General features: G+C 43.9%; 1 protein-coding gene across 2 annotated transcripts in view; it reads left to right on the top strand.

The window, feature by feature from the left end:
* MSH2 (mutS homolog 2) overlaps window positions 1-26786 on the top strand; it is an 82310-nt gene that overhangs the window by 25880 nt on the left and 29644 nt on the right. Inside the window, exons 1-3 of one of the 2 annotated variants that reach the window (XM_063301793.1) lie at window positions 10624-10647; window positions 17178-17374; window positions 26216-26325. In XM_063301793.1, the coding sequence (XP_063157863.1) occupies window positions 17200-17374; window positions 26216-26325 (285 nt within the window). In that variant the 5' untranslated portion in view covers window positions 10624-10647; window positions 17178-17199. Of the gene's footprint in view, window positions 1-10623; window positions 10648-17177; window positions 17375-26215; window positions 26326-26786 lie in introns of those variants that run through there. The other variant, XM_063301783.1, reaches the window with a different exon arrangement.

The raw sequence follows: 26786 nt of genomic DNA, 5'->3' as shown, positions 1-26786 counted from the left end.
AAGGAAAAGCACCTATCTCCCACTCCTGCCAGAGCAATTCGTGTCAGATCTGACGAGTCATACAAGTAGGGAGCAGCAACCATTCCCTCAAGCGTGAGCGAGGAGTTGGGAATGAGCAAAGCAGGGGTAAGAGGGGGAAGGGGTTTATTCAGCGTGACAACGAGAGGAAGGGAAAGGACAGCCCCCGGATCGTCATACAAAAGATCCTCTGCCAACTCCACAGGGAAGCTGGTGATGGGTAATTCAGCCTTTGGGGCGGGGTTAGCTGACAACCCCCGATCTAGTTTCCCGAAGGCTGGTGAAGGGAGGAGTTGTTGCGACATTGCGAGGCCCAATGGTAGCCTTTGCGGCACCGGGGACAAGGAGTTTTGGGTTTGGAAGGGGGGGGCGGCCCCCTTTGAGTGGAAGGGGGCGCACCACCTCCCCCGGGTGCACGGCACTCATTCTTAAAGTGGCCCGGCTTCCCACAATTGAAGCAATTTCCATGACGAGTGACTGCGAGGGCTTCCGGGGAATGGAGCTGAGGGGAGGGGTTAGTAGAAGGCAGCGAGGTGGTAATGGCGGCAGCGAGAGCGCTCACTTTGTGAGAGGTGGTACCAACGATTCTGCAAAGTTGCAGGAAGTCTGCAAGTTTTATACCCGGTTGATTGACTGCGGGTTGCAGAATGGTCTGGCAGTCATGATTAGCGTTAGAGAAAGCAAGTTTCATTAGCAGCTCTTGTTTAGCCGTGGCATTATCAATTTGTCGGTCTAAAGCAATCTGAAGGCGACTTATGAAGGAAGCGTATGGTTCATTTGGTTCTTGCATAATTTTCAGAAACGTTTGGGTGGATTGAGAGTCGGAATCATCCACTCTTTTAAGAGCATTCATGGCGCACATGTGAATGATAGCAAAACTACGACGGGGGGAGTTCTGTTGCTGGACTAAGGTTGCGAATTGTCCCTTTCCTAATAATTGATCTGCGGTCACCCCTGCGGGAAGACCTCTTCTAATTTCTACTTCCACCCCTTTGTCGTATTCAGATTGCCACACAACGTATTGCGCCGGGGTCATAAGCATAGAAAAAAGCATTTTCCAATCATACAATAACATAACAGTGTTAGCAGTAACTAAAGAGTCTAAAACTCCCCTAGTAAAAGGAGAGTGCAAGCCGTAGGTGGTTACAGCATCTTTGATTTGTTTCAAAACTTTAAGTTCAATATTGTTATACAAATTTCCTCCCGCCGCCCCTAGGCCGATGGTCATGGGAAAGGCAGAGGGGCTCTCCATTTCCAATGAGAGGGGGGAGGAGAGGAGTTCAGTGATGGCGCCTCCGAGGGGGTGGTGTTGAGGGGAGTCGGGCGTTGGAGCTGAAGGGGGAGGAGGAACGGCTGGGTATGGAGGGGGTGGTGGTGAGGCAGCATCGAGATGGGCGGCAAGAGGGGGTGGGATTTTTGGGTCGGGAGGAGAAGGGCAAGTCTCCGGGGAAGACGGGGGAGGGTAAAGAGTGTTGATGGCCGCCATGACAGCCTTCCAGGCAGTCAGAATAGGCACGGGTGCTCGTGGGGTATCATGAAAATATTTTCCTATCCTTTCCCAAGTGGATGCTTTGAGCGACCCCTCTGAAGGATAGACAGGGCAGTGTCTCTCCATGTACAGTAGGAGTTGAGTCACCGATTTTTTTGAAATGGGAAAGATGGTCGTACCGTTAGCCTTTTGACAAGAGTTAGCCTTCTTCACTAAATCATAAAGTTCGTCCCTATGAACTGACGAAACTTTGGAGAGTGGGGAGCCCATTACTTACGATTGCAGAGCCTTTTCCAGGTGCGTAGTAACGAGAGTGAAGGCAGTGCACCTCTAGACAGAGATCACACCGTGAGACCGAAGGAATCCCGGACGAGCCCCCAGTTGTCGCGTCGCGCGACCAGTCCTTCGCCCTTCGGTCTATGGGATTCCCTGGGGGGGAATGAGCCAACGATTCCCTCGCAAGGGTGAGGTCGAAAAAACAACGGTAGGTACAGGATTCTTTTGTGGTGAGAGACGCTACATCTCAGGAGGATGCTGGTACTGCCTCCTGCGTGCCACGCCCCCACCTCCTTTTATTCAGCAGTTCTATCAGGGCGGGGGAGTGAGTACAAAGAGAATAGGGAAATACAAGTCATGCCCTTATAAGGGAATATACAGCATTCTGAGGCTACGTGAGAGACGTGCAATCTAGCTGTGCAGTAATGGAGTCAGGTTCGTCACAAGATGGCAAGACAGTTTTCTGAACTTAATTGCAAATATGTTAGAGGAGTGCAGAGTAGGTTATATTTTGGGGCATGTAGGCATATTTGGATTTCTGAGGAAGTTTTAGGAGACTGCTGGCTGCTAAAAGGGATGGTTATTCACAAAATGTAGGCCTACCATATCTGAGTTGTAAAAATCAGACAGCCAGTAAATGACAGCAAAGAATCAGAGTTTTCTGCATCTCTTTGCTAATGTTGAGTGGTTGTCTGAATGTTTACAGGCCAAATATCTATCTATCTATCTATCTATCTATCTATCTATCTATCTATCTATCTATCTATCTATCTATCTATCTATCTATCTATCTATCAAATTTCATCACTGCCCATCTCCCCCAGAGGAACTCTGGGTGGTTTACAATGAAGCTAAAAAAGATTAAAATACAATAAAAACAAGATATTTTACATAAAAATAAAAATATAAAATAGCATCCAAGATGGCGATATTAAAAGTTCTGATTCAGATTCCTAAGTACACGGGAACCACTTTAAGGCGCTAGCTACCCCCAGGATTGACTACCCCCTTCCTGCCCCAAGGAAGATGGCAGAGCCAGGTCTTTAACCCTTTCCAGAAAGCCAGGAGAGAGGGGGCTTGCCTCACCTCTGGGGGAAGAGTGTTCCGCAGGGCAGGGGCCACAGCAGAGAAGGTCTGCTTCCTGGGCCCCACCAATCAACAGTCTCTCATGGACAGGGTCTGTAACATGCCCTCTCTGGATGATTGGGAGGGGCGGTTCAATGTAATGGGGATGAGATGATCCCTCAGATAACCTGGACCCATGCCATGTAGGGCTTTAAAGGTGATAACCAACACCTTGAATTGGACCCAAAAGCAAACTGGCACCCAATGCAGCTCCCGCAGCAAAGGTGTTATATGCGCCATCTTTGGGGTACCCAAAACTGCTTTCACGGCCACATTCTGAACCAGCTGTAGCTTCCGGATACACTTCAAGGGTAGCCCCATGTACAGTGCATTGCAATAGTCTATATAGGAGATGACTAGGGCATGAATGACTGACTGGAGGGCCTCTTGATCCAGTAAATGGCATAACTGGCACATACTACGAAGTTGAGCAAAGGCCCTCCTGGCCACAACTGCCACCTCCTCTTCGAGCAGGAGTCGTGAGTCCAGGAGGACCCCCAGATTCCACACTGGGTCTGTCTGGGGCAGTGTGACCCCATCCAGAACCAGAGATGGTAAGTTCCTGGATACAGAGGAGCCCCCAACCACAACCACTTTGTCTTACCAGGGTTCAGCTGAAGCCCGTTGTTCCCCATCCAGACTCCTACAGCCTCCAGGCACCGAGAGAGGGTGGTCACAGCATCACTTACATCACCCACGACAGAGATGTGTAGTCGGGTATGATCTGCATATTGATAATACCTCATCCCATAGTGATGGATGGTCTCACCCAGCTGTTTCATGTAGATGTTAAAAAGGAGTGGGCAGAGTACTGAACCCTTTGGCACCCCACAAAGGAGGGGCCGTGGGCCAGATCTCTCGCTCCCTATCAACACCGATTGGGACCGGCCCTGGAGGAAGGTGAACCAGCACCAAACTGTGCCAACCTCCCCCAACTCCCTTAGCCGACCCAAAAGGATACCGTGGTTGATGGTATCGGAAGCCACTGAGAGGTCAAGAAGAGCAAGGATGGATACACTGCCCCTATCCTGCCAGAGATCATCCGTAAGCGTGAGCAATACTGTTTCTGCCCCATATCCAGGCCTGAAACCTGACTGGAAGGGGTCTAGATAATCTGTTTCATCTAGAATCCTCTGGAGTTGCAACGCCACTGCTTTCTCAACCACCTTCCCTAAAAAGGGAAGGTGGGAGACTGGACGAAAATTGTCCAGCACGGTGGGGTCCAGTGACGGTTTCTTGAGGAGGGGGTGTACCAGCGCCTCCTTAAAGACAGCTAGAAATACCCCCTCTCTCAAGGATGAATTCAGCATCACCTGGACCCACCCACACGTTACCTCCTGGGCTGCCTTCACTAGCCAGGAGGGACAAGGATCTAATTGACAAGTTGTGGCATTTACAGTCTGGAGGACCCTGTCCACTTCCTCAGGCCCAACAGGATCAAACTGCTCCCAGATAACCGGGTAAGTACATCCCCCAGGTATCTCCACAGACCATGCCTCATGCTTGGAATCCAACTTGGAATGGATCCGAGTGATTTTATCCTGCAGATGCCCAGGAAACTCTTCTGCACGGCCCTGAAGGTGAGTCACTGAGCGCAACTTTCCCAAAAGGGATTGAGTGACCTTAAACAGGGCCGCTGGGTGGCATTCTGCAGTTGCAGTAAGAGTGAAGAAATATTGACGTTTCGCTGCTCTTACTGCCACAAGGTAGGTCTTAATAGCGGCTGTAGCTTATGCTTGGTAGGGTTTGGTCCTTGTCTTCCTCCAGCGACACTCTAGATGTCTCTTAATCCTCTTCAGAACCCTCAGCCCCTCTGTAAACCATGGTGACATAACAATATTATGTAAGGTAGAGTGGAAAATTCTGGTTCAGAATCTGGAGATTAATGAAAGCACTATAAGTAGAAAACAAGAATGTAAATATGTTAGAGAGTAAAAAGAACAACTCATTACTGCAATGATGGAACAACATTCATCCTTTTCTCTGTTCCTTGGAATGTGTTAGCCTTTCCTTTATAGGAATGAAGGGTTTTGTTTTTTTTTTGTAAAAAATAGCTTTATTCACATTTCTTGTCTATGTTCTTTCCTCTAATTTTTTGGCTGTTAATTCTGTTGGTTAGCATCAGCATATAATTCTGTTGGTTAGCATCAGCATTGGGTTCAATGGGGTAGGAGAGGTTGCATGGGCTCAGTCCTGTCCAAGGCTCTGGTTGCCTCCCTATGCCAGGTGGCAGCCTTGGGTATAATCCCCAGCTCCCTCTGGAACCCCATTGGGTCCATCAGTCTCCGGGGGCAGACCAATCAAATGGGTCCTGCCTCTCTGCAGAGGGGGGGATCATAGGAGAAACTCAAGGCCACCAGGGTGTGATCTGACCATGACAGAGGGGACAGATGTAGCTCTTCCTTCAGATCAACTTGCCACTGCTCTGACAAGAAAACCAAGTCTGGGGTGAGGCCACTGTCCTGAGTTGGGTCCTGAATAATCTAGGACAGGCCCATGGCCGCCATGATAGCCATGAACTCCCGAGCTGCCTCCGAGGCACGCCACAGGGATGGCAGATTGAAGTCCCCTGGAACCCTAAGTCTGGGGAACTCCACCACCAACCACGAGACGGCCTCTAGGAGTTCAGGCAGGGAGGTTGCTACACAGCAGGGAGGCTGGTATAGTAGCAGCACTCCCAACCGTTCTTGGGAGCCCAACTTCAAAAACGGTTTCACAACTGGCCACTTATGGAGCAGCACTCCTGAAGGCCAGCAGAGATTCCCAGATGACCACAGCTACCCCTCCTCCCCTGCCCTGGGGTCTTGGCTGGTGCCATACGGTAAACCTGTCTGGGCATATTTCCAAAAGGGGCACCCCCTCTTCAGGGCCCAGCCGGGTTTCAGTAATGCACACGAGGTCTGCCCCCTTCTCAGTGATCAGGTCACATATGAGGGGGGCCTTGTTGTTAACCGATCTGGTGTTAAGAAGCAACAGCCAGAAGCCAGAGCCTCCATGAGTCTGCTGTTCAGGACCTGGGTCTGAGTACAGAGGGCTGGAACACACCACCAGTATCAAACACCGGGGGCATCTTCCCTGAAGATGGCCTGCCCTCTGACTCCCATCATGAGATCGCCTCCCTGTCACCACCTGAATAGCATAGTTCGCCCTAAATTCCCCAGAGCCTCCAGAGTCCCTGGTTAGGGGTCCCTCCATCTAATCATGCATCCACAGATACAGCCAATCAACCATGGGGTGCTGGTGGGCTCCCCAGACTTCAGCTCACGCTCTCAGTGCTGTTGGAACCCAACCGTCACCCTCACATCCACTGTGCCCCCTTCCCCGGCTTCTCTCACTAGTCGGCAAGGGGCACTATATCCGCTACTCCTCACCCCGTCTCTCACTCAAGGGGTGAGTGTCCTTACATACAAACATCCACTCTCGGACTTGCTTCCCTGTCTCACATCCAGGAAGGAGTACTCCACTCACTACACTGGAGGGACCCCAGTGCACCTCTGCCCTTTCTAGCCAGGCTGGGGGGGTGATCAAGTCCTCAAAACTCAGGTCTCTCCACCACCTGCTCAGTCCGCTGCGCTGTACCACAAAGTTCAGTCCTTGCTGCGCTGCTTGTCGCAGCCACTTCTTAACCCTCTCCAGGGGCTCGCTGCACCCCTTGGCTGCGACGCTGCCCAGCCTGGTCCCTCTGGGAAGCTGCCATGCCACTCTGCTGAATCGCTTCAGGGGCTCATTGTCCCAAGGAGCTCACCACCAGGCCGCTAGGCCACTTGGCTGCTTCAGGGGGTCGCTGCGCCCCTCAGCTGTCGTACTGCACTGCTCACTTGCTCCAGGGCTCCTGCCCAGCTCTTGCTGTCATGGGGGGCTCACCGGCCACCCATTGCCAGGCCACTCGTGTCTGCCGTTGTGCTCGGTTCTCCACTCTGGGGGGCTCGCCAGTCCATTCAGCTCTTTGCTCTGAGGAGCTTGTTGTCATGCTCCACTCACTGCAGTGCTTGGCTGTTAGGCCACAGACCCACTGAGGACTCACCACTGGGCCACTGCACTGCTCTGCTGCTGTGCCACGCCTTGGTTGTTTTGGGGGGCTCGCCACTGGGCTACTGGGCCACTCCTGGAGCTTGATGTGCTACTCAGCTGCCTCCCCGCAACTTGGTGCCTCTGCTCCGGAGAGCTGCACCCAGCTCTTATAAACTTTGTGTCATGAGTATGGATGGTGAGCAGGAGGAAGCCCCTATCCAGGGGGGAAAAAGCATGCGTAGTTTAGAGACTTTGAGCTGTCATTCAAAGAAACACAGAACAGACCCGCCTTGTGATTTGGGGTTATCTGTCTGGATTTTCCCACGCTGCTTCAGTTTGGTAGGATTTTCTGTCTACAATAGCAGTTAAATAAAACACTAGAGACTTTCTCCTCGTCTTGGTGTGGTCTTTGCTTAGCCAGGACACTTTGTTCTTCCACTGAGCTCCCCCTTGCCAGGCTGCTCCCATCTGCCGTGGCACTCAGCTCCTCATATTGGGGGGCTCACTGGTCCGTTCAGCTCCCTGCCGCAGGAGCTGGGACTTGCCACATCGCTCAGCCGCCGGGGCTTGCTGTGCCATGCCGCTCAGTGTTCCAGCCACTCTGGGGATTCCGTCCAGCTTCATTAGCCCCCAGTATGAACACGCCAGACATGAGGGCCAGGAGATCCTAGGAGACTGCCCCCCCAAGGCCACCCTCTGGTAAGGAGGGGGTCCACAAGGCACCTGGCAAATATATTAGGCCTAACAAAATGCTTCCATATTAAAGCAGCAGAAAGAAAGTTATGAAATGGTAGCAAGTCAGGAAAAACATTAATAAAGCCTGCCCCAATAGTAAAGTCCATGTTTTGTAGGCACTAGTTTTAAAACCTGGCATCTTCAGGTAAGAGTCCTTTGTATAACCCTGGGTTGCTGTTGCCATCCACTGTACATTGGTAATACTGAGCTCAGTAGAACAATGATCTGACTTGGTGCTTGGCAGCTTTCTATGCTAAGAGCCCTGAATTAAAAAATCATGTAGAATTGAGTTTGTACTTCCAGCGGGTTTAGTCCTGTGTAGTTATATCAACAGATACTGCCCCTGAGTGGTGCAGTGGTCTCACACTGAAGTGAATCAGAGCTGGAGCACTGGAACTTATTTCCATTTGCTGCTCTTTTCTTCCCGCACCTCTATTTTCAGATCAAATGTAGGGCATAATGATAGACTCTTGATTAGGTGTGCATTTGTTTTGAACAGTGTATGTAATCATTCTAAGTTAACAACAATATTTGAGTTTTGTTGAGTTGAGTTGCCCTAATGTGAAACACTAAATATGATAAGTTGGCAACAAAATTCTGTGCATTGTACTAAGAACACTGTTGATGCAAATGGGATGTACTGCTAACCTTTCTTAATCTACTTTTTGCATTTGGATTTTAAATGCTCTTGGTGGTTGGAAATGTCTTAAATTTTGGCTGCTTCAGAGAAAAAAATTGCATCTTTTCAGTTTTTCATATGTCTCAGGTTCCAATCTTTTAACAGAATGACCAGTTGTAAGAAATCAAAGCTATGTTCCTTAGCAGATTCAGGAAATACTATAGGGCAGCTTTCGATTATTCTGATTACTTAAGCTATACATGTACATTCTTATATTCAGCTTCTTAATGAGGGTCTGTTTGTTAAGAAATGATCTGCACTGCTCTTGTTACAAAAGTAATACAGATGAATGTTTCAGTTAATTGGAGGAACACATTAAAAATGAATACAGAACCTATTTATTTCCTTTGTTGTAACAGGAAAGTGAATATGATATTCCCCATGGCTGTTGTTTCAGTGTTTAATAATTTGCAGTAATAGATTTGCATCTCAAATTGAACTTAAAAAATGTAATCCAGAATCTACGGGAGAACTTTCTACTTTCCTAGGACATTCAGCTGCTGATATCAAAGTTGCTGTGTTTCAGCAAAAGGTCTTTACAGGGAGGCTTCAGCATGTTATCACTGAATGATTTGTAATCAGAACTCTGATTAGTTCTATCCTTATGAACTAATATTGTCACCAGAAAATGTGGCATCAGATATTGATGAATCCTGAACCAAATTAGATTGATTTGGACAAATTATGGAGATGTTCAAATTGAGTTGTCGTCGTCGTCATCATCATCATCATCATCATCATCATCATCATCATCATCATCTATTCAATTTATAAATCCACCTAATAAAAAATGACTATAGGATACAAAAATTATAAAACAAAGGAACCCAACAGAGCAATAGGAGTGCATTGGGGAAATGCACAGAAAAGGAAACTTCCAGGAACCATTCAGGCAGGATAACAAACCAACTTTTTAATGCTTTTCTGAAGGACAGCAAGGTTGGAGCCCATTGGATCCTGGGGGTGTGTGAATGTTATTTTAGATGGCAGGACTGTGACAAAGAAGGCATGACTTTGGCATATGGCATTGTTTGATTGATGTGACCCAAAGTATTCCCACATTGTCAGAATTTCACTGTAGGATGGACAAAGGCAATTAGAGAAAGGTCCTGTAAATAACAGAGCTCTGGCCATGAAGGGCTTTATAGATGACAGCCTGTCCCTTGAATTTCATCCAGAAACCAACTGGTAACCAGTGCAGCTTGCAAAGTTGTGGTGGCACATAGGCATAATTATGAGGTGTGCTCATAATTTCTTACACAGCTACATTCTGAACCAGCTATAGTTTCTGAATGATCTTCAAGGGCAGTTCAATGTAGACAGCATTCAGTAGTCCATTCAAGAGGTGGCTAAGACATGAGGGATCATGAGGAGAGTCTGTCAATCCAGGAAAGGATACAACCGGTGCATATGAGGAATATTTGCAAAAGCTTTCCTGGCCACAGCTACTATTTGCCCTTCAAATTGTTTTGCCTGAAGAAGTGCAACCCCATCAAGAACAAAAGGTGGAAACTACCCCTTCACAACCAATCCATGAATCCAGAGCCACTTGGTCTTGCTAGGATTGAGCTTGAGTCTGTTCTTCCCCATGTAGACTTTAACAGCCTTCAGGCAGTGGGACAACGCTTCAGCGACTTCACTTAGTCAAGCAGCGGTTGAAATATACAACTGAGTATCATTATCATACTGCTGATATTTGACCCATGCTGTCAGATGTGCTCTTCCAAAGGTCTCATACACATGTGAAATAGGAGAGGGGAAAGTGTCAAGCCCCGAGGAACCTTGTTGAGCAAGGGCCTAGGCTCAATTTCTCTTCCCCACCAACACTGCCTGTAAATGATTTAAGAGTTCCAGTAAAAGGGTGTGAAGACAGGCATTTTCTAAAAGGAAGCATATATCAGCTAGATGTTACAGGCAAAGTCAAGACATGAACATGCTTCGTTCAATTTTTTAGTTTTTAAAAAATTTAATATTTCTAAAGAGAAAGAATGGGCATTTCTATAGACCAGCTTGCTAATAAATATCAATAAGGTCCTTAGATATTAGAGTGAGGGTAGAGACCCAATGAAGTTTCTGAACCCCTTTTTTGTGGCTCTTCGTAGCACGATTTCTTGGCATTTTGATGTGGGAAATACATGAGTGCTGTTCTTAGATTTAAGGTGCTTCACAATTTTTAATCTGATTTATTATATTGTGAATTGCATTGGGAAGACCACAGCCTTGGAAGACAGCTCAGAAATTCAGTACAGTGAAAGAGGACAAGAGGGGAGATGTTGCTCACAGTAGAAAAACTTGGAGAAAATGGACAATTACAGTTGTGTGACCTTTATCCTCACATAACTTATTACATTATATTTGTATATACATTCCCATACGGTAGTTCAAAGTCTTGAACATATTTTGGTTTGTTGCTTATGAAATGCTATGTACTCATAAATGGTGAGGACACTAAAGTTGTGTTGAGGTTTTCCTACTACTAGATTAAGACTGCTATTGTATCAAATCATTTTGGCCAGGTGAAGGGGTTGTATTAGATTGTCTCCTCTCACGTGCTTCATGCAAATGACCTGGGGGAGGAACCCTGCCTGGACTTGTTCTCACTTCCTCTTTTTCTCTCTGCCGGCAATGTAGGCAAGCAAGGCTTGCTCCAAAGGGAGCTAAGTCCTTTAAATATGTTTTGTTTTTGTTTTGCTTTCTGTAAATAAATTATTTTTATAGAAATGCTTGGTGTATGACTTTTTTGACCTCTCCTGGGCTAAAGGCTTTCCCAGCATCTGCCAACAAGTTCAGCAATAGATTATTGGACAGAAATTCAGTGGCGATTCCGAGTATTTCATAATTAGTCCTTTGGCAGTCAGCAATGGACATCTAGGCAACTAATTAAAATTTTTGGGTTTGAGAGCCAGAGTGATACCATGTTCAGATGTTCATATGCTGTCTTTGAAAGGAGAAATTAGTGTGTAATAATGCAAGGGCAAAGGCAGAGGAGGAGTTAGCAGGAGTGATTTTAGGATGAAGTTGCAACCAGGTCAACAGAGCATTGCATGGAAGAGGGGAAGCTTTTTATAGGGTTATATGAATCTGTTTGATTTTACAGCAGTTTTGTTGGATACTCAGGGAGATTATACACACACATGTGCAGTATGCATGTGGGTACCTACCTAGATATATATGCAGTCCATGTGAATATGTATATATGTGCAACACCTAAAGCAAGAGAACACTAATGTGCTGAAGAATCTATGGTAAGACTGGCAAAATAAATGGTGCTAAATATAAAACACTAAGTCATTGTTAATATATGTGTAATGTGTATTTCATCCCTCCTTTTTGTTTTTGTTTGATGTAAGGCTGTTTCTGTGTTGCTGAATATGGAAATATTCTTTCCAGAGTAATAGTATAGTATTTAAATAGTATAGTGTTTAAGAGATTATGGTTTGTTTGTAAAATCAAGAGTCTCAATTTGTTGTATTATAAGAAACAGACGCTAGTTCCCATTACCTCTGTCACCAGTTGATTTGTGGAAGGATCGGGCAAGAAATAGGGACAATAGAGGAATTCCATTAATATTGCTGTTATTCCCATTCTGTCATTCCCATTTCTAATCATTCCCATGACTGGGGTCTGAAACTGACTTAATTATTTCAATGCAAGATATGTTCTGACATCCTTTTCCTTTAGAAAAGAAACCAATACTTTTCACTCTTTACTCTGGATAGTATATTAGTAAACATGGAACCAAGGATGGCACAATCAGAGAAAGAATTAATGATATTGATAATGAAACAAGATACATCTAAATAAAGAAGCGGTTTTGAATTATGTTCTAAATAATGGCTTATACCCAAACCCTAAGTGAAATGAAGCCCACGATGAGTGCAATGGTCTCACTCTATTCTATGTTTTCTTCCTATTTATTAAAAATGGTAATTTTTTGTATCTGGGATTTAAGTAAAGGTGTGTGGGAAATCTCTGTAGTACTACATTTTCTCATGATGATTTACATCTGCACTCAACAGATTTGTCAGTTGTCTTTGCTTATCACAGAAATGATACAATTGTGATTCTGTAAGTATAGTAGAATGCTGAAATAATTGTTATGCTTATTTTTCAGGGCTCCTAGGAAGAGATTCCAGAAATAATGCCTGTGAGATATTTTAGCACCTAGGATGTGGTTTATAAATATCAATCATTTTCAAAACAAACTCCTTATACATCTCTTTCTTGTTTTCCTTAAGTTCCAATCTCCTCCTTGTTTCCTTTTATATCTTGTTGGAATTCTCTCTAAAAGCAAAGAATCCACAGTTGCTAAGACCTGACTGTTGCCTAACAACTATTGGGCATATCTTAGAATAAGATGGTTCTCTTAGCTAACTAAAATAATATTTTCCTTTTTTTAGCATTAGAGCTGGATTTAGTTGTGATTCATGAGTATCTCTTGGATCTTGTCCATAGTTCTTTGCAATACTGCTGTCTGGCTTTATTTTCTTGTCTCGCTTTTTCCCTCCTTATTCTATGTGATGTTCCTGTAGTGAATACTGCTTTGCAATTAAATATTACCAGACTGTTGACTTCCATTTGCTGACATGGAAAGGAGAGGGAACCTTCTTTTCACTTCCAAGTTTTCAGGAAGTGTAGAGGGGAAAGAGCAGTAGTGAGCAAGCCAGAAACAGGCAAGGATATTTTTGGGAATTAGATTTGCTTCAGCCTCACAGTTGTAGATCTTGATGTTTCGAAAGCCTAGACTGAATCTATGAAAAAGACGATTGTAAGCACTTGCTATGCTACATTTGCTCTGACCAAAACAAACTTAAAAGTTTGTCCTTATACAGTACTGCAAACATTTATCAGGGTACCAGCCTTAAAAACTGTCTGCTTACCAGCAAGCACATTTTAACAAGACAATTGCACTGAACTGAAGCAACTGTTAGAAGGAATTCTTACCAGGGTTCGTCCCGAGCCTGGAATGAAAAGACGCAGGTAGTTGCTGGAACAGAGGTTGAAGGTTTATTTTCCCAAGAGCATGTACAAAGTATGCTGGTTGGAAGGTGGCCACACGTGCATCTTCTCACCAGCCCCTTATATAGGGATGTGGCCCTTTGATGGAAGAGGAGGCGAGAAGTGTTGCTTGATTCACACCTATTTGTTAGTTTCAGGGATCTCTCTCTCTCTAGGGTTTTCTGAATGAGCCTTAAAGAACAAAGGCATTCTGTCCCCTGCTATCTCTGCCAGATCGTGGGTTCTGTCTGACAGGTGTTTAGATCCTTTGATCGCTTGATATTCTAAAAGGGGAGCCCTTATGCTAAGATGTTTGTTGCCTTTCTACCTTTCCTGTGCTGATCAGTTTATGGAAGCAGGAAGCGTCTTTCAGCGTGGGTTTTGTGGAGAAGGAGAAACGGGGGGGGGGGGGGTCTTAAATTATTCTAACACAGCCAAAGCACAGTGGGCTGAGATCTGCCATCAAAGCATACATTAATTTGCTTTCCTTATTAAAAACAAAACAAAAGTTGGACTGAAAGAAAGTAAGGTATAGACACAATCCTTTTTATTGGAAGAGAAGCAATAAAATGCAGAAGTGTTCTTCTTTTCTGCTGGAGCAGGAAGAAATAAAATGTTAATGTTTGCAGCAGTGGAAGACAAATTTTCTAAAGGAAGCTGTAGAAGAGACTGTTCTTTTTTTAGAGAAAATATAATCCACTATTTGTAAGACTGACTTGTCATCCAGCAGTGGAAAGTCTTTGCTCAGTGGTGTTCTTTTAAGATCTTGGGTTTTTTTAAAATGTAAATTGCTTCATGAAGATAAAAATGGGAAGGAGAGAAATTACAAAGGGGTCAAATTTCTAGAATTCATCCTCTCTGATTCAAGTCACTGAGGTATTAGAGAAGACTGCAAGTGACATGTGTTCTTTTAATATTTTCCTTGATGCTGTATGTTGCTCTTTAGTTTTTATGGTTTCTCTTTGGTTTTATAGTATGTTCTCAAATTATATACCACCTTGAGTTGCTTTGCAGTTTAGGCACTGAAGATGTTGCCTAGTCTGGCAATGAAATGTCTGCAAGAAAAGAAGAAGGCTCAGAGAGCACCAAGGACTCCACTACCTGTAAAGTCATAAACTGGATTTTTCTAGTGACTAATACAGCTCCTATTGGTCTCTGTTCCCTGGATGTCTGAACCTCCCTCCCAAAAAAGAAGTACCCGAATTGCCTTGAGTCTCTAATAGCTATTGTTGCCCCATGTCGGTGATCAGATGTTCTGTCTCTTTAATGACCTGAATGAATCAGGAATACACAGAAACATGTTGTTCTACTGTAGAGAGCTTGTTGGACATTAATACCCCCCCCTTTTTTTGGCTAGAAATAGAATACTACTAGTGAGGATGAGAGACCTTGCTATTGAATATCTTATTAATGCCATTTGTCCCATTATGTTTCTCCATTAGGCAAAATGGAAAACAACTACAGTGTATGTTTAAATTAAAAGTGAAAACAACATTATCACACCAATGCAATGTTATTGAAGCATCGTATTAGTTAGGCAAAATCTTGCTAATGCATTGCCCACAAAAAGGTTGCTTTGGAAGAGAATTTTCAGTGCTTTGCATATGACAAGTTTTGGCTTCAATCCTTGACATTTTCAGGTAATAAACTCTGGAAGCTGTGGCCAGTCAAAATAGGCAATCCTGGCTAGAAGTGCTAGTGTCTGACTTTGTGTAAGATAGTTTCATATGTTCATATATTCACATTCTCCAATCTAATATCTGTTTGAGATGTTCCTATCTTTGGAGGGTTTTTTTTGCAGTCATCTGAATAATTCCAAGTAAGTCAATAAAGCCAAAAACTATCCACCTGTGGTTGCAGATGTATATCAGTGGTAAACAGTGTGTCTTGGAATTGCCTTTGCTGTAAACTTTAACTGACTTTTAGCAAAACCCACTGTTAGCCTAGTCTTCCTCAATCATATGAATTAACTTCACCTGAAAGGTAACCTAAAATAATAACTAAAAATAACCATAAATAACACACATGCCTGAAACTGTCAGCATATGGTACATAGAAGAACCTGTGTAGTTTAGGAGCAATCATAAAACATGAGCACTTCCTTTGTGTGCCTGTAACTACTTTTATGCAGTCCTTTCTAGGGTGGGCCTGTTGGGTCACCTGAACATGGAGCCAACAAGAAAGCAAACGATTGTAGCAGTACTTCAAGGGGAGGTAGTCAGGATGATTTACAGCTGGATGATCACCACCAGGATGGTGGACCTAAAGGCCTGTCCTTTAATGCTTAATGAACGTAGATGACTCTGACCATATTGTAGCCTTACAAATGTCTGCTGACAGGTCTCTTGTAGTGGCAGTTCCCTTGAGCAAGTGGACTGTGATGCCCTGAGGTAAATGGTTTGTTGCTAGCCGAATGGGCCATATTCAGCAACCAGAACAGTACTGATTTGAAAAATGATGTTAGCTCCATTGCCTTTGTTCCCCAAACAGGTCCTTGACAATTAAGATCATTTGTTGCAGAATTAAATGTTGATTTAATGGATGCTGACATTTGTCTTTCCCTGATCTGTGAATCATTTTTGCATTTTTAATTATTGAGTTTTAACATTTTAATTCTAGTTTGGCTCTTTATTTTAGTACTGGTTTTTTTGGGTGGCAAAATGCAGTAAGTAAACTAAATAAATACTCTTCGAACCTCATAAAACACCCTGAAGGTGATTATTGATTAAAGATAATTTCTTTATAATTAGAGAAATAATTTATGTTGCTGGGAGTTGGGCAGCATATACATTTAATACATTTATTATGATTATGATTAGAGTGTGATTTTGGGGATGCTGCAGCTGAATCTTTGGAAGGATAATTTTTTTCTTTCTCTTTGAACTTCTGTTGTTGAAATGATTTATGGGTTGTGTGCTGGTTATGCCAGTTCCTGGAGCGAGAAGGCCTCCGAACAGTCAGTCATGCCCTGGTCATCTCCTATATAGACTACTGCAATGCACTCTACATGGGGCTACCCTTGAAGAGTATCTGGAAGTGCGGGCTATTCTTGGTGCCCCTAGATCAGCACATATAACACCTTTGCTGTGCGAGCTGCACTGGGTGCCAGTTTGCTTCCGGTCCAATTCAAGGTGTTGGTTATGACCTTTAAAGCCCTACATGGCATGGGCCAGGTTACCTGAGGGACCGTCTCATCCCCATCACATTGACCCGCCCCAACCGATCATGCAGAGAGGGCATGTTACAGACCCTGTCTGTAAGAGAATTTCATCTGGCGGGGTCCAGGAAGCGGGCCTTCTCTGCAGTGGCCCCTGCCCTTTGGAATATCTTGCCCCCAGAGGTGAGGCAGGCCCCTTCACTTCCGACATTCAGGAAGGCCCTGAAGACTTGGTTCTGCCGTCTTGCTTGGGGCGGGAAGGTGGGTAGCCATTCTTGGGGGTGGCTTGTGCCTTGGAGCCCCTCCCACCAGACTGAAATCTTTAGAGCCACTTGGATTTTATATTTATTTATATTATATTTTATATTTGTAACTTGTTTTTATTTTTATGGGATTTTAACATGTATTGTTATTGTATTAATTTTATTGTAAACCGCCCAGAGTCCCTCTTTGGGGGAGATGGGCAGTAACAAAATGTGAATAATAATAATAATAATAATAATAATAATAATAATAATAATAATTTATAGTTATGGTCATTGACATCTTAGAATAGCTTTTTCCAGCCTAGAGCTCTGATTAATTTTAAGCTCCCATTTTAAAAGTTAAGTTGAAAACATGTCATGATTTTCAAAATTATGGAAGTCCCACATGCTTAACTGTCTGTTTTAAACTTATCTTACACTTAGGCTAAATTTGGTAGAGGCCTTTATGGAAGATGCAGAACTAAGACAGTCTCTTCAAGAAGATCTTCTCCGTCGCTTCCCAGACTTCAGTCGGATAGCAAAAAAATTTCAGAAGAAGGCCACTCTGCAGGACTGTTACAAAATATATCAGGCAATTAATCAGATACCTAATGTGATACAGGCACTGGAAAAAAGTGATGGTAATTTTTTTTCTTATTCTGAATGTGATGTTTCCAGGTTCATAAGCTTGAGAGGCAATCTGCAGTTGTACCCAGCTTCTAAGAGGACTCTTATAGCATTCAGGAGAATGTTTTACTACTAGCGTAGGTGGTATACACATGTGTAAAAGCTAAGCATTCAGGCTTGGGGTGCCTTATCCTCTGACATTTATATTCTTTTGTTCATTTTGATATAAGAAGAAAACAGTGTAGGCAAAATGGAAGAAACCCCAATTTTGATTATTGAACTGACTTGAAATCAGTATTATGCTATTCGGGCTGCAGCCTCTATCTCTCAAGTACAGAACAACCAAAGAACTGAAGCGATGAACTTAAAAAAATCAGTGATCAATGGAAAAAGAAAATGACAATTAAAATATGCTAATTGATGAAGTGAAACACTTGGGTAATCAGAAATTTCTAAACTGGGCAGTAAGCAAAAAACTCTGGCTAGTGTGTTCCTGAACAGGGCACCATTACTCAGGATTGTTCATCTCACTTCTGAAGTAAGAACTGCTTGGATATAACAAATTTGGTTACAACAAAGGAGAATTAGCCACACTTTTCTATGATATGTGTCAGAGCATTTTCATGAATTATGACTATTATTGCATGAACTTATTTACATATGCATATGAAGTTGCATGTATGTTCAATGAACCTGTAATTACAGTATAAGCATCTTTCCTAGAGCTGTGTTACATACAGTATGTATTTTACCAAATTAAGAGTTTTTCTTTAAAAGGGTCAGTCAATATAAGTTTCCATATGCTGAATAAAAAAGCACTCAAAAGTATACAAAAAAGCATACAAAAAGTTTGTATGATAACTCCCATTATGTGGTGTGGCATGCTAATCCCAATTATGGTAACAGAAAGAGAGAAAGACAGATTGTTAATTTGCTAAATAAAAAGTAAAGAGAACTCTAGAGTAGTAATAAAGCAGGTTTGAGAGGCTAATGTTCAAAAATTGTGATTCAGGATTGATAATGTGAGAACTAGGAAGGATAAATAAAAATAGGAGAAAAAAGAGTAAGATATATATTGGTATGTTTGCTTTAGAATAAGAGGAAGCCAAAAGATACCACTCCTTGGTTGGTCATGATAAACATTAGTTGTCTTTTGTTCAAAATGTAGTCCTCACCCTGGCTGTCTAGAAACCCTTGTGTCCACAAAGAACCAAAATTATTTGTTATAATAAAAATGGCTTTGAGCAATCTTGAAGTGGGCTGATATGGTTAGAATCCTGTTCATAGAGGAGTAGCCAATGAAGCAGTGACCAACTGATTAAATTATACATAGGGACCTGATCTAAAAACAATTTAGTTGTGAAAGTAGAAACATTTATTTGTGACCAAGAGAGCATGGGTTAGTGCAAATGGCTGAGACACTAAAAATCTTGGCATAACATCCCAAATTTCCAGCTTGTATATCAAATAAATGAATAAGCCATATAGTCAGCAGCTCCTAAGAAATGGCACGATCTTCCTGCATGAATGGAAGAGAACTCACTATGTTGTAGAGCTAGACCACATAAGAATGCTAGCTAAAGAGTCATCTCTTTATATTCTGGACTATGCTTGGTGATCCAAGGGATCAGATCTACATGGGCAAAGTGGTTTCTGGCTGAAGGTAAGTACAGAAGTTCTGGCTCTGGAAAAATCTTTCCTAAACTAAACACCATCTGGATGCATGGATTTCAACTCATGGAATTCCCTGACTAGCATGGCCATTGCTGAGAACTCTGGGAGTTGACGTCTCCACATCTGGACAGTGTCCAAATATTTCTAGTAGGAAAGGGAGACTTTCATGAGGAATGTGCTATTATCCAAGGGAGTCCTGACTATATTTTGGAATTGCTTGTTGTGGAATTTCAGTGTTGAAAAGAAAATAGATTATTCAAATTAATTGATAAGTTTCAAACAAAGGCTCAGTAACATTCAATGTCTATAGGATGGGGCAAACCAAAAATATATGTCAGCCTTGCTTTGCTTGCCTGCCATGAAGTGTTGCACATGTTTCAGATGCTAGCTGCTTTGCCAACGTGAGAGCAAACCCGTGTCAACCTAGCAGCTTCGCAGACAGAGACGATTGTTAATCACATTCCTTCACAAGAAGTTAGCACCAAGGACAAGCTGATAAGACACCTGGACTCTAATTAACTCTAAGGAACTGGGAGGAGGAAGATCAGGAGTGAGAATGGGCTGACTTGTGAGACGGGGAGACGCTTTGTAGAGGGAACGGTTTAATTTGAATGCTTTGGCACCAAAACATTATTCAGAGCTTTGCGATTGTCCTGTGTAATCGGATTTTAATAAATGAATTCTTTAAGCTTCCTAATAGACTGTCTGGAGAATTTCTAAAGTTAAGATCCTGGTACTGGGACCATCACAAAAAGCAATGAGTCCTGACACAATGGCAACCTGCCCTGAGGATGCTAACCTATCCGAGGAAGCGGTACCTTCTGTGGATCCAGCGCTGTCAAGCAACCTTGGAGAACTAACTGTACTGGATGAATTGGCAAGACAAGGAGCTCATTTTGGTAGCTGGAGGTGTCCTCTCAAAAAGGGTGAGACTTTCCCAGTTGCCTGGAACAGAGTCCCTGGTGATGATTTCTGAGACAAAGGAAACAACAGAATAGGGTAATGCTGGAAATGACTTTCTGAGGGAAAGGAGGCTTTCCCAACAGTACCCTGAAGAACTTGAGGATTTACAACAACCGATGGCGAGCATTACTACCATGATGGATTTACTGACAGATTTTACGAGGAGTGAGCTGACATCCAACATGAGAGTATTCCCTTTCCGAGGAGCTTTGACATACGAGACAAAGAGCCACAGATGAGAAGAAACCCACTGGAGAGATCTGAGTAGAGAGGATTTTAACCATCCCGTGACTGGACTACGGAGGCTGGGAGCCCAACCCAAAGCCCGATTCTCAAACCCGATTAGTGGGTTTGAACAGACCCACTAATGTGGGATTTGCAGGACAGCTGGTCACGTAAAATTGGGCACAGTGTGGAGCCAGAACCAAGCCAGCATGTAACCATGGAAAGAGGGTCCTGGTCCAAGTCTGGTGAGCAAATTGGAAAGGTGGAACATGAGGTGTCGGTGGTCAGGAGTCTCATGTCCAGTCTGCAAGGCACAGTTGAGGAGATGAGCTAACAGTTGCAGCAAATAGCCATAGCGACTATTGGCCAGAACGTGTCAAGGAGTTCGAGGGAGGAATATTCCCACGATTGACGAAGCACCACCTCTTTTGGGCCCCAACCTGCAAATTACTTACCAGGGCTGGGACAGCGAGCCTGTGGTGGAGGCTTAGGAGTATGAGAGCTGAAAGTGAAGTTTGGAGGGAATCTGAAGCAGCTGGTGTGGTGGTTCCTGAACCAGGTCCGTGGATTCATGAATGAATGGGGAAGAGACTTTCTGGATGATGAGGCTAAGATCTGGTACGTGACAGCACATTTAGAAGAGGAAGCAGCCAATTGGGCTGTGGACCTATTCAAAGCAGAGGCCCCGGAACTGGATGACTTCAATGAATTTATGTTTGTGCTTCGAACCCAATTTGAAGATCCCCTAATCGCAGTGCGGGCCAGAACCAGTTTGCAAACACTCCGACAAGGGAACCAGTCAGTATCGGAGTATGCCTCCGGGTTTAAGAAGCTAGTGGGTAAGGTGACTGATTGGCCAGAATCGCTGAAAATGGAGTATTTTAGAGCTGGCTTGAGAACTGGTGGCGCTACGGGTTAAACCGCTGAGCTGTCGATCAGAAGGTCGGCGGTTCGAAACCGCGCAGCGGGGTGAGCTCCCGTTGCTAGTCCCAGCTCCTGTTCACCTAGCAGTTCGAAAACATGCAAATGTGAGTAGATCAATAGGTACCGCTTCGGCGGGAAGGTAACGGCGTTCCGTGTCGTCATGCTGGCCACATGACCCGGAAGTGTCTACGGACAACGCCGGCTCTAACGGCTTAGAAACGGAGATGAGCACCGCCCCCTAGAGTCGAACACGACTGGACTTTACGTCAAGGGAAACCTTTACCTTTTACCTGAGAACTGAATTCTTGGAATGGTCTTTGGTGTGTGACAAGCCAAGCACCTTATGAAGGTGGATTTGCCTGGCTGGAGAAGTAGAGGAGACATGAGTGCAAATCAAGCTGCAGCAATGCCTTCATGCAGCGGAGAAGCGCATCCCCACTGCTATGGCAAGTGCAGAACAGAAGGAGACGCACCGAGCTTGGGAAAGGGAAAAGGAGCGACGTTCCTGAAGTGGAGCTTGTTTCAGATGCGGCAAGGAAGGTCATCTCATTGCTGAGTGCCCCTTAGCCCAGGGATCCCAACCCCCGGGCTGCGGACTGGTTCCGGTCGATGGCCTGTTAGGAACCAGGCCTCACAGCAGGAGGTGAGCGGTGGGCGAGCGAGCAAATTTACAGCCGGCTTGCATTACCACCTGAGCTCTGCCTCCTGTCAGAGAAAGCAAGCCCATTGGCTGCTATCTCCAAACAGTGCGAAGAAAAAAGAATAAAAGGTTGGGAAAAAGAGAAAGCGCTTGAATCATCCTGAACACCACCACCACCCCGGCTCCATGGAAAAATTGTCTTCCACGAAACCGGCCCCTGGTGCCAAAAACCACCTAGCCAAAAGCCCAAGTTACCAGCTAAAAATGTCTCCAGCACCGGTTCCCTCAGCGCTGAGCTCACGCCAGGCAAGGGGGGCGCTGAGTTTGTGCCAGTTGGATTAACAGAGGGTGGAGAGAACTCGGCAGACGAAGAATTCCAGATGCTGAGAAACTGGGATTGCCTGCCCTGAATGGCACCCAAGGGCAGGCAGCGGCAACCCAATGTAACGGGCACCCTGATCCAGTGATGAGTGGACCATGCCCCATTATGTTAGTGGGGACTAAAATCCCTACGAACTGGCAGGGGTTCAGACTACATTGGACTGATAAACTCTGGCTGTACTCGCTGTTTAATGCACCCTGCAGTAGTAACAGGATTAAGACTGGGGGTTGGCAGATTGAAAAACCCCGTAACTTTTACCCAGCTCGATGGGTTGTATGTGCAAGGCAGGCCCGTACAATTTTATACTGAAACAGTGGAGATAAGAGTGGGGACTCATACCAAGACTTTGAGATTCCTGGTAGGCCCTCTAGCACATCAATCTGTCATACTCTCCTTGTGTGGCTAAGGCAAAGGAATCCAAAAGTGGATGGGGGCCACGGGGCAATTGCAGTTCATGGATGGGGCATATGAGTGTTGGAAAGAACCTGAGCCTCCCCCAGACTTAGAAATGTTAGCTGGCATGGCAGAACTAACGAAGTCCGACCTAGCCCCAGGGGAATCTCAGATCCCGCTGCCCTATAAGGATCTAGAGGTGGTATTTGGAGAAGCTGAGTCCAATCAACTTCCCCCTCACCAAAAATCTGACTGCGCTATTAAATCGGAACCGGGGGTTTCATTACTAAACCTAAACTCTATCTGATGAGTCTGGAGGAAATAACAGCTTTAAGGGAGTTTATTGACAAAAATTTGAAGCGAGGTTTCATCTGACCTGCCTCTTCTTGGCTCTCTTATATTTATCCTTTTGTTCAAGTCACTATTCTGTAGCCACTGAGTATACTCTGTATATTATTTACTTACTGAATAGTTTTAAAATTTTCTCTCCTCTGGATTTTTTTCTCTTAATTTCTATTTGTTCCTCTGCAAATGTTAGCTTTCACTGTTAGCCCCTTGATGTCTCCATAATTTATATGGGTGATTTTGGGGGGTTATATTAGCACTTGGCAAAGTGCGTTTGATCTAGGCAAACATTTATTTAACAGCATCAGAGAAACCCCTAGATTTGAACAAAAAGCTAGATTGCCTTATAATGAATGGAGAAGGGATATTCTGTACTGATACTAATGCCTCAGTTTATGTCAGCCCTACTAGACAGACCAGACCAGAGAATCAGGGAGGCATTTGCTTGAGCTGCTTTCTGAATATTATCTTGTTTCCCAGGACTTAAAGAAGGTTTTAGCCCCCTTTGCCTAGGTAATGGTTATTGCATATTTCTGCAAAGGTCACCTCACTCATACAGCTTGTGCCTTTTGTATTGAGTGTCTGGCTGCATATGGAAGAACTCTGGAGTCTTGACTGTAATTCCTGTTAGGAGGTCTGACTAAGGCAAGTAAAACAGGCAGCTGCTTAGGGAGCTAACCTTAGAGACAGGAGAATGCTAGGGAGAGTGTGTATGTCCATCAGGGGCCATGTACTTGGTATCTAAACAAATGGTACACATTTTACTGGTAAAACAAGTGGCAGTAATATTTGATCTTAGGTAGATTTGCCTTCAAGAGCTTTGCGTTATGGAGACAATGCGATTCTCTTTGCTGAAGCAAAACAGCAACACAATTTGCCTTGATGAAGCCCTTCTTGTTTGCTCTGTGTTGACAAGAAAGAAAGAGAGAAAGAAAGAAAAGAAAGCCTTTTGCATCTGTTTGGAGGAGAAGGCTTCCTGCCTCCCCATCTTGTAGCTCCATTGACAATAATGTTACATAGACGTGTTCAGGAAATTACCAAGAGTCAAATTAAGCTTGAAATATACTTTATCTTTACTTGGGCTCACCATTCCACATTTATCAAACAGTGAAAGACTGATAGATGGGCTTCCTCAATGCAACCTTTGGTTGTACTGTTTTGCAGGGAATACTGTAAGCCCTAGGAAATATTGCTATACTAACTGAGGGACGCGGTGGCGCTGCGGGTTAAACCGCTGAACTGCCGATCGGAAGGTCGGCGGTTCGAAACCGCGCGGCGGGGTGAGCTCCCGTTGCTAGTCCCAGCTCCTGCTCACCTAGCAGTTCGAAAACATGCAAATGTGAGTAGATTAATTGGTACCGCTTCGGCGGGAAGGTAACGGCGTTCCGTGTCGTCATGCCGGCCACATGACCACGGACGGGTCCTTACGGACAACGCTGGCTCCAAGGCTTAGAAACGGAGATGAGCACCACCCCCTAGAGTCGGACATGACTGGACTTTACGTCAAGGGAAACCTTTACCTTTACCGTAACTTTTTCTGTGGGCTCTGTTACTCCTGTGATAAGGAATAGTTGGACTTACAGTGAGGTCACTTCTGGTCACTGAATGATCAATAAAGAATCTGTTAATTGTAAATTATAAGGTCCATATGGGGGAAGTCAGTTTCTATGACTAAAGGGGAGTTTCCATCTAAGGGCAGAGGAAGAAAATTTCTTTCTGTCCCAGCTTCTCACCTGAATAGGAATTATCCCTTTTCTGTTGGACTATTATCTGAACAATATGTTGCAGTAAGTTCAGATATGTACCTGTGCCATAAATGGAGTAACGTGAGTAATTTACAGTATTTACAGTGCTACACCGTGAGAACAAATTATGTGTCATGTTCACTGTTCCAGTGTTACCGTTACATCGTAACGTTTTGCATGTCATTTGGCTGATGCGTGTTTCGTCTGGGAAGGGAGGAGGATTCCATCTCGTGGGATTGTTATATGTTAGCAGCTGGATTGGAATGTGTTTGGGTTATCTCGTGTGTTCAAGGTTCCTTTCCCAGGACATCAGCAGAAATGGTTACCAGCACCGGGGGGGGGGGGGCAGTTTGCAACAGCAGGGCGAGGGGAGGGATTACGTTTGAGCGAGGGTTTTTAGTTGTATTTGGCGCGCTTTTGCTCATTCTCAGCTTTCTCTGTATTTGCATACTATCCTTTAATAAATCAGATATCATTAAGTTCCTGCTTGTGAGTCTGAGTCTATTAGGGTAGGCAATCCTTACATTATGTCTGCAGGTTTTGTGTCAAAGTTGTGAAGCAGACTCCTTGTGTAATAATAGTAATTGAAAAAACAATTTGAACTTTTCTAGCCTTTCCGTCCAAGATCCTATTTTACGAAATACAATGAAATATGGTCCAAAATATCTATATATAAATGAAATTCCATGTTGGGTTACTAAGGTAGGGTTGTATTCCAAATGACTGTATTAAAGGGTTTGATTTTGCTCGTGTTAGAAATGGATTCAGGACTCCTTATGAAAAGGAAAAAATTCTACCGAGATCAAGATTCTGGGGATCCATGAGAGTATTAAAATTCTTACTACTACTGACTATGTAGTTAAATGTATATCTTGGTAAATTACTACTTTTTTTTTTTTTGCCTTCAAGTTGTTGTTGACTCCTGGTGACTGCCTGGGCTAGTCTCTGCAGTTATTTTGGCAAGATTCAGAAGTGGTTTGTTAGTTAGTTAGTTAGTTAGTTAGTTAGTTAGTTAGTTAGTTATTTACTTACTTACTTACTTACTTACTTACTTACTTACTTACTTACTATCCCGCCTTTATTATTTTTATAAATAACTCAAGGCTGCGAACATACCTAATACTCCTTCCTCCTCCTATTTTCCCCACAACAACCCTGTGAGGTAAGTTGGGCTGAGAGAGAGTGACTGGCCCAAGGTCACCTAGCTGGCTTTCATGCCTAAGGCGGGACTAGAACTCTCAGTCTCCCAGTTTCTAGCCCAGCACCTTAACCACTTGACCAAACTGGCTCTCTTTTTTTGTCATTGTCTTCTTCGTAGGGCTTTAGAGAGAGGGACTGGCCCAAAATTACCCAGCTGGCTTCAAGCCTGAGGCAGGACTAGAACTAACGGTCTCCTAGTTCTAGTTGGTGCCTTAACCAGTACACCAAACTGGCTCTCAAGTTACTATTTAGTAAGTTGATATATAGCTACTAACCCATTTTAAAAAACCTGATACATTCATGTAGGATTGTCAGTCTATTTACTTATTGGCAATTCTTAGCTATGTGTTTTATCTTTTGGCAGGAAACAGTGATATGCTACTGGCAGCTGTATTCACAAAACCTCTTAAAGAGCTACTCTCTGATTTCTCCAATTTCCAACAGATGATTGATGAAACTTTGGACATGAATACGGTAATCTGTGAAAGTAGAATGATAATATGGTTCTATCATATATGTTCTATGTCAGTTTATAGCACAGTAGCACAATTACTCATGAATTTATATGTCAGATGTTCTGAGGAAGAAATTGCAGAGACATGATGCCATACCAGAGATGTGCAGGCTTAGATCTCTCTTTCCGGGTACTAAAGTGGGATCTGTTCAGGAGACTCAAAGGAGCATAGAGTTCATATGGGCAGACACGTTTGCAGTGCTTCTAGTTGCCATATTGATAATTCAAGATGCTTTGGTATTTGTATTACAGAACTGAATAAAAACAATAAGATCTTCCCTATCCATGGATACATGCATACATACATACCCATCATGTTGTTACCTTTCAGGTAAGCGATGTTATGCTTACCATCTCCATCATCAAGAATGATGATGATGATGACTCTTACATTCGTTTTTTCAACTAAAGCCTCTTACAC

This window comes from Candoia aspera, chromosome 1 (genome assembly GCF_035149785.1).
Source record: "Candoia aspera isolate rCanAsp1 chromosome 1, rCanAsp1.hap2, whole genome shotgun sequence".
NCBI classification, from domain to species: domain Eukaryota; kingdom Metazoa; phylum Chordata; class Lepidosauria; order Squamata; family Boidae; genus Candoia; species Candoia aspera.
Note: the sequence above shows the minus strand (reverse complement) of the source record. Positions and strands in the feature narration are given on the sequence as shown.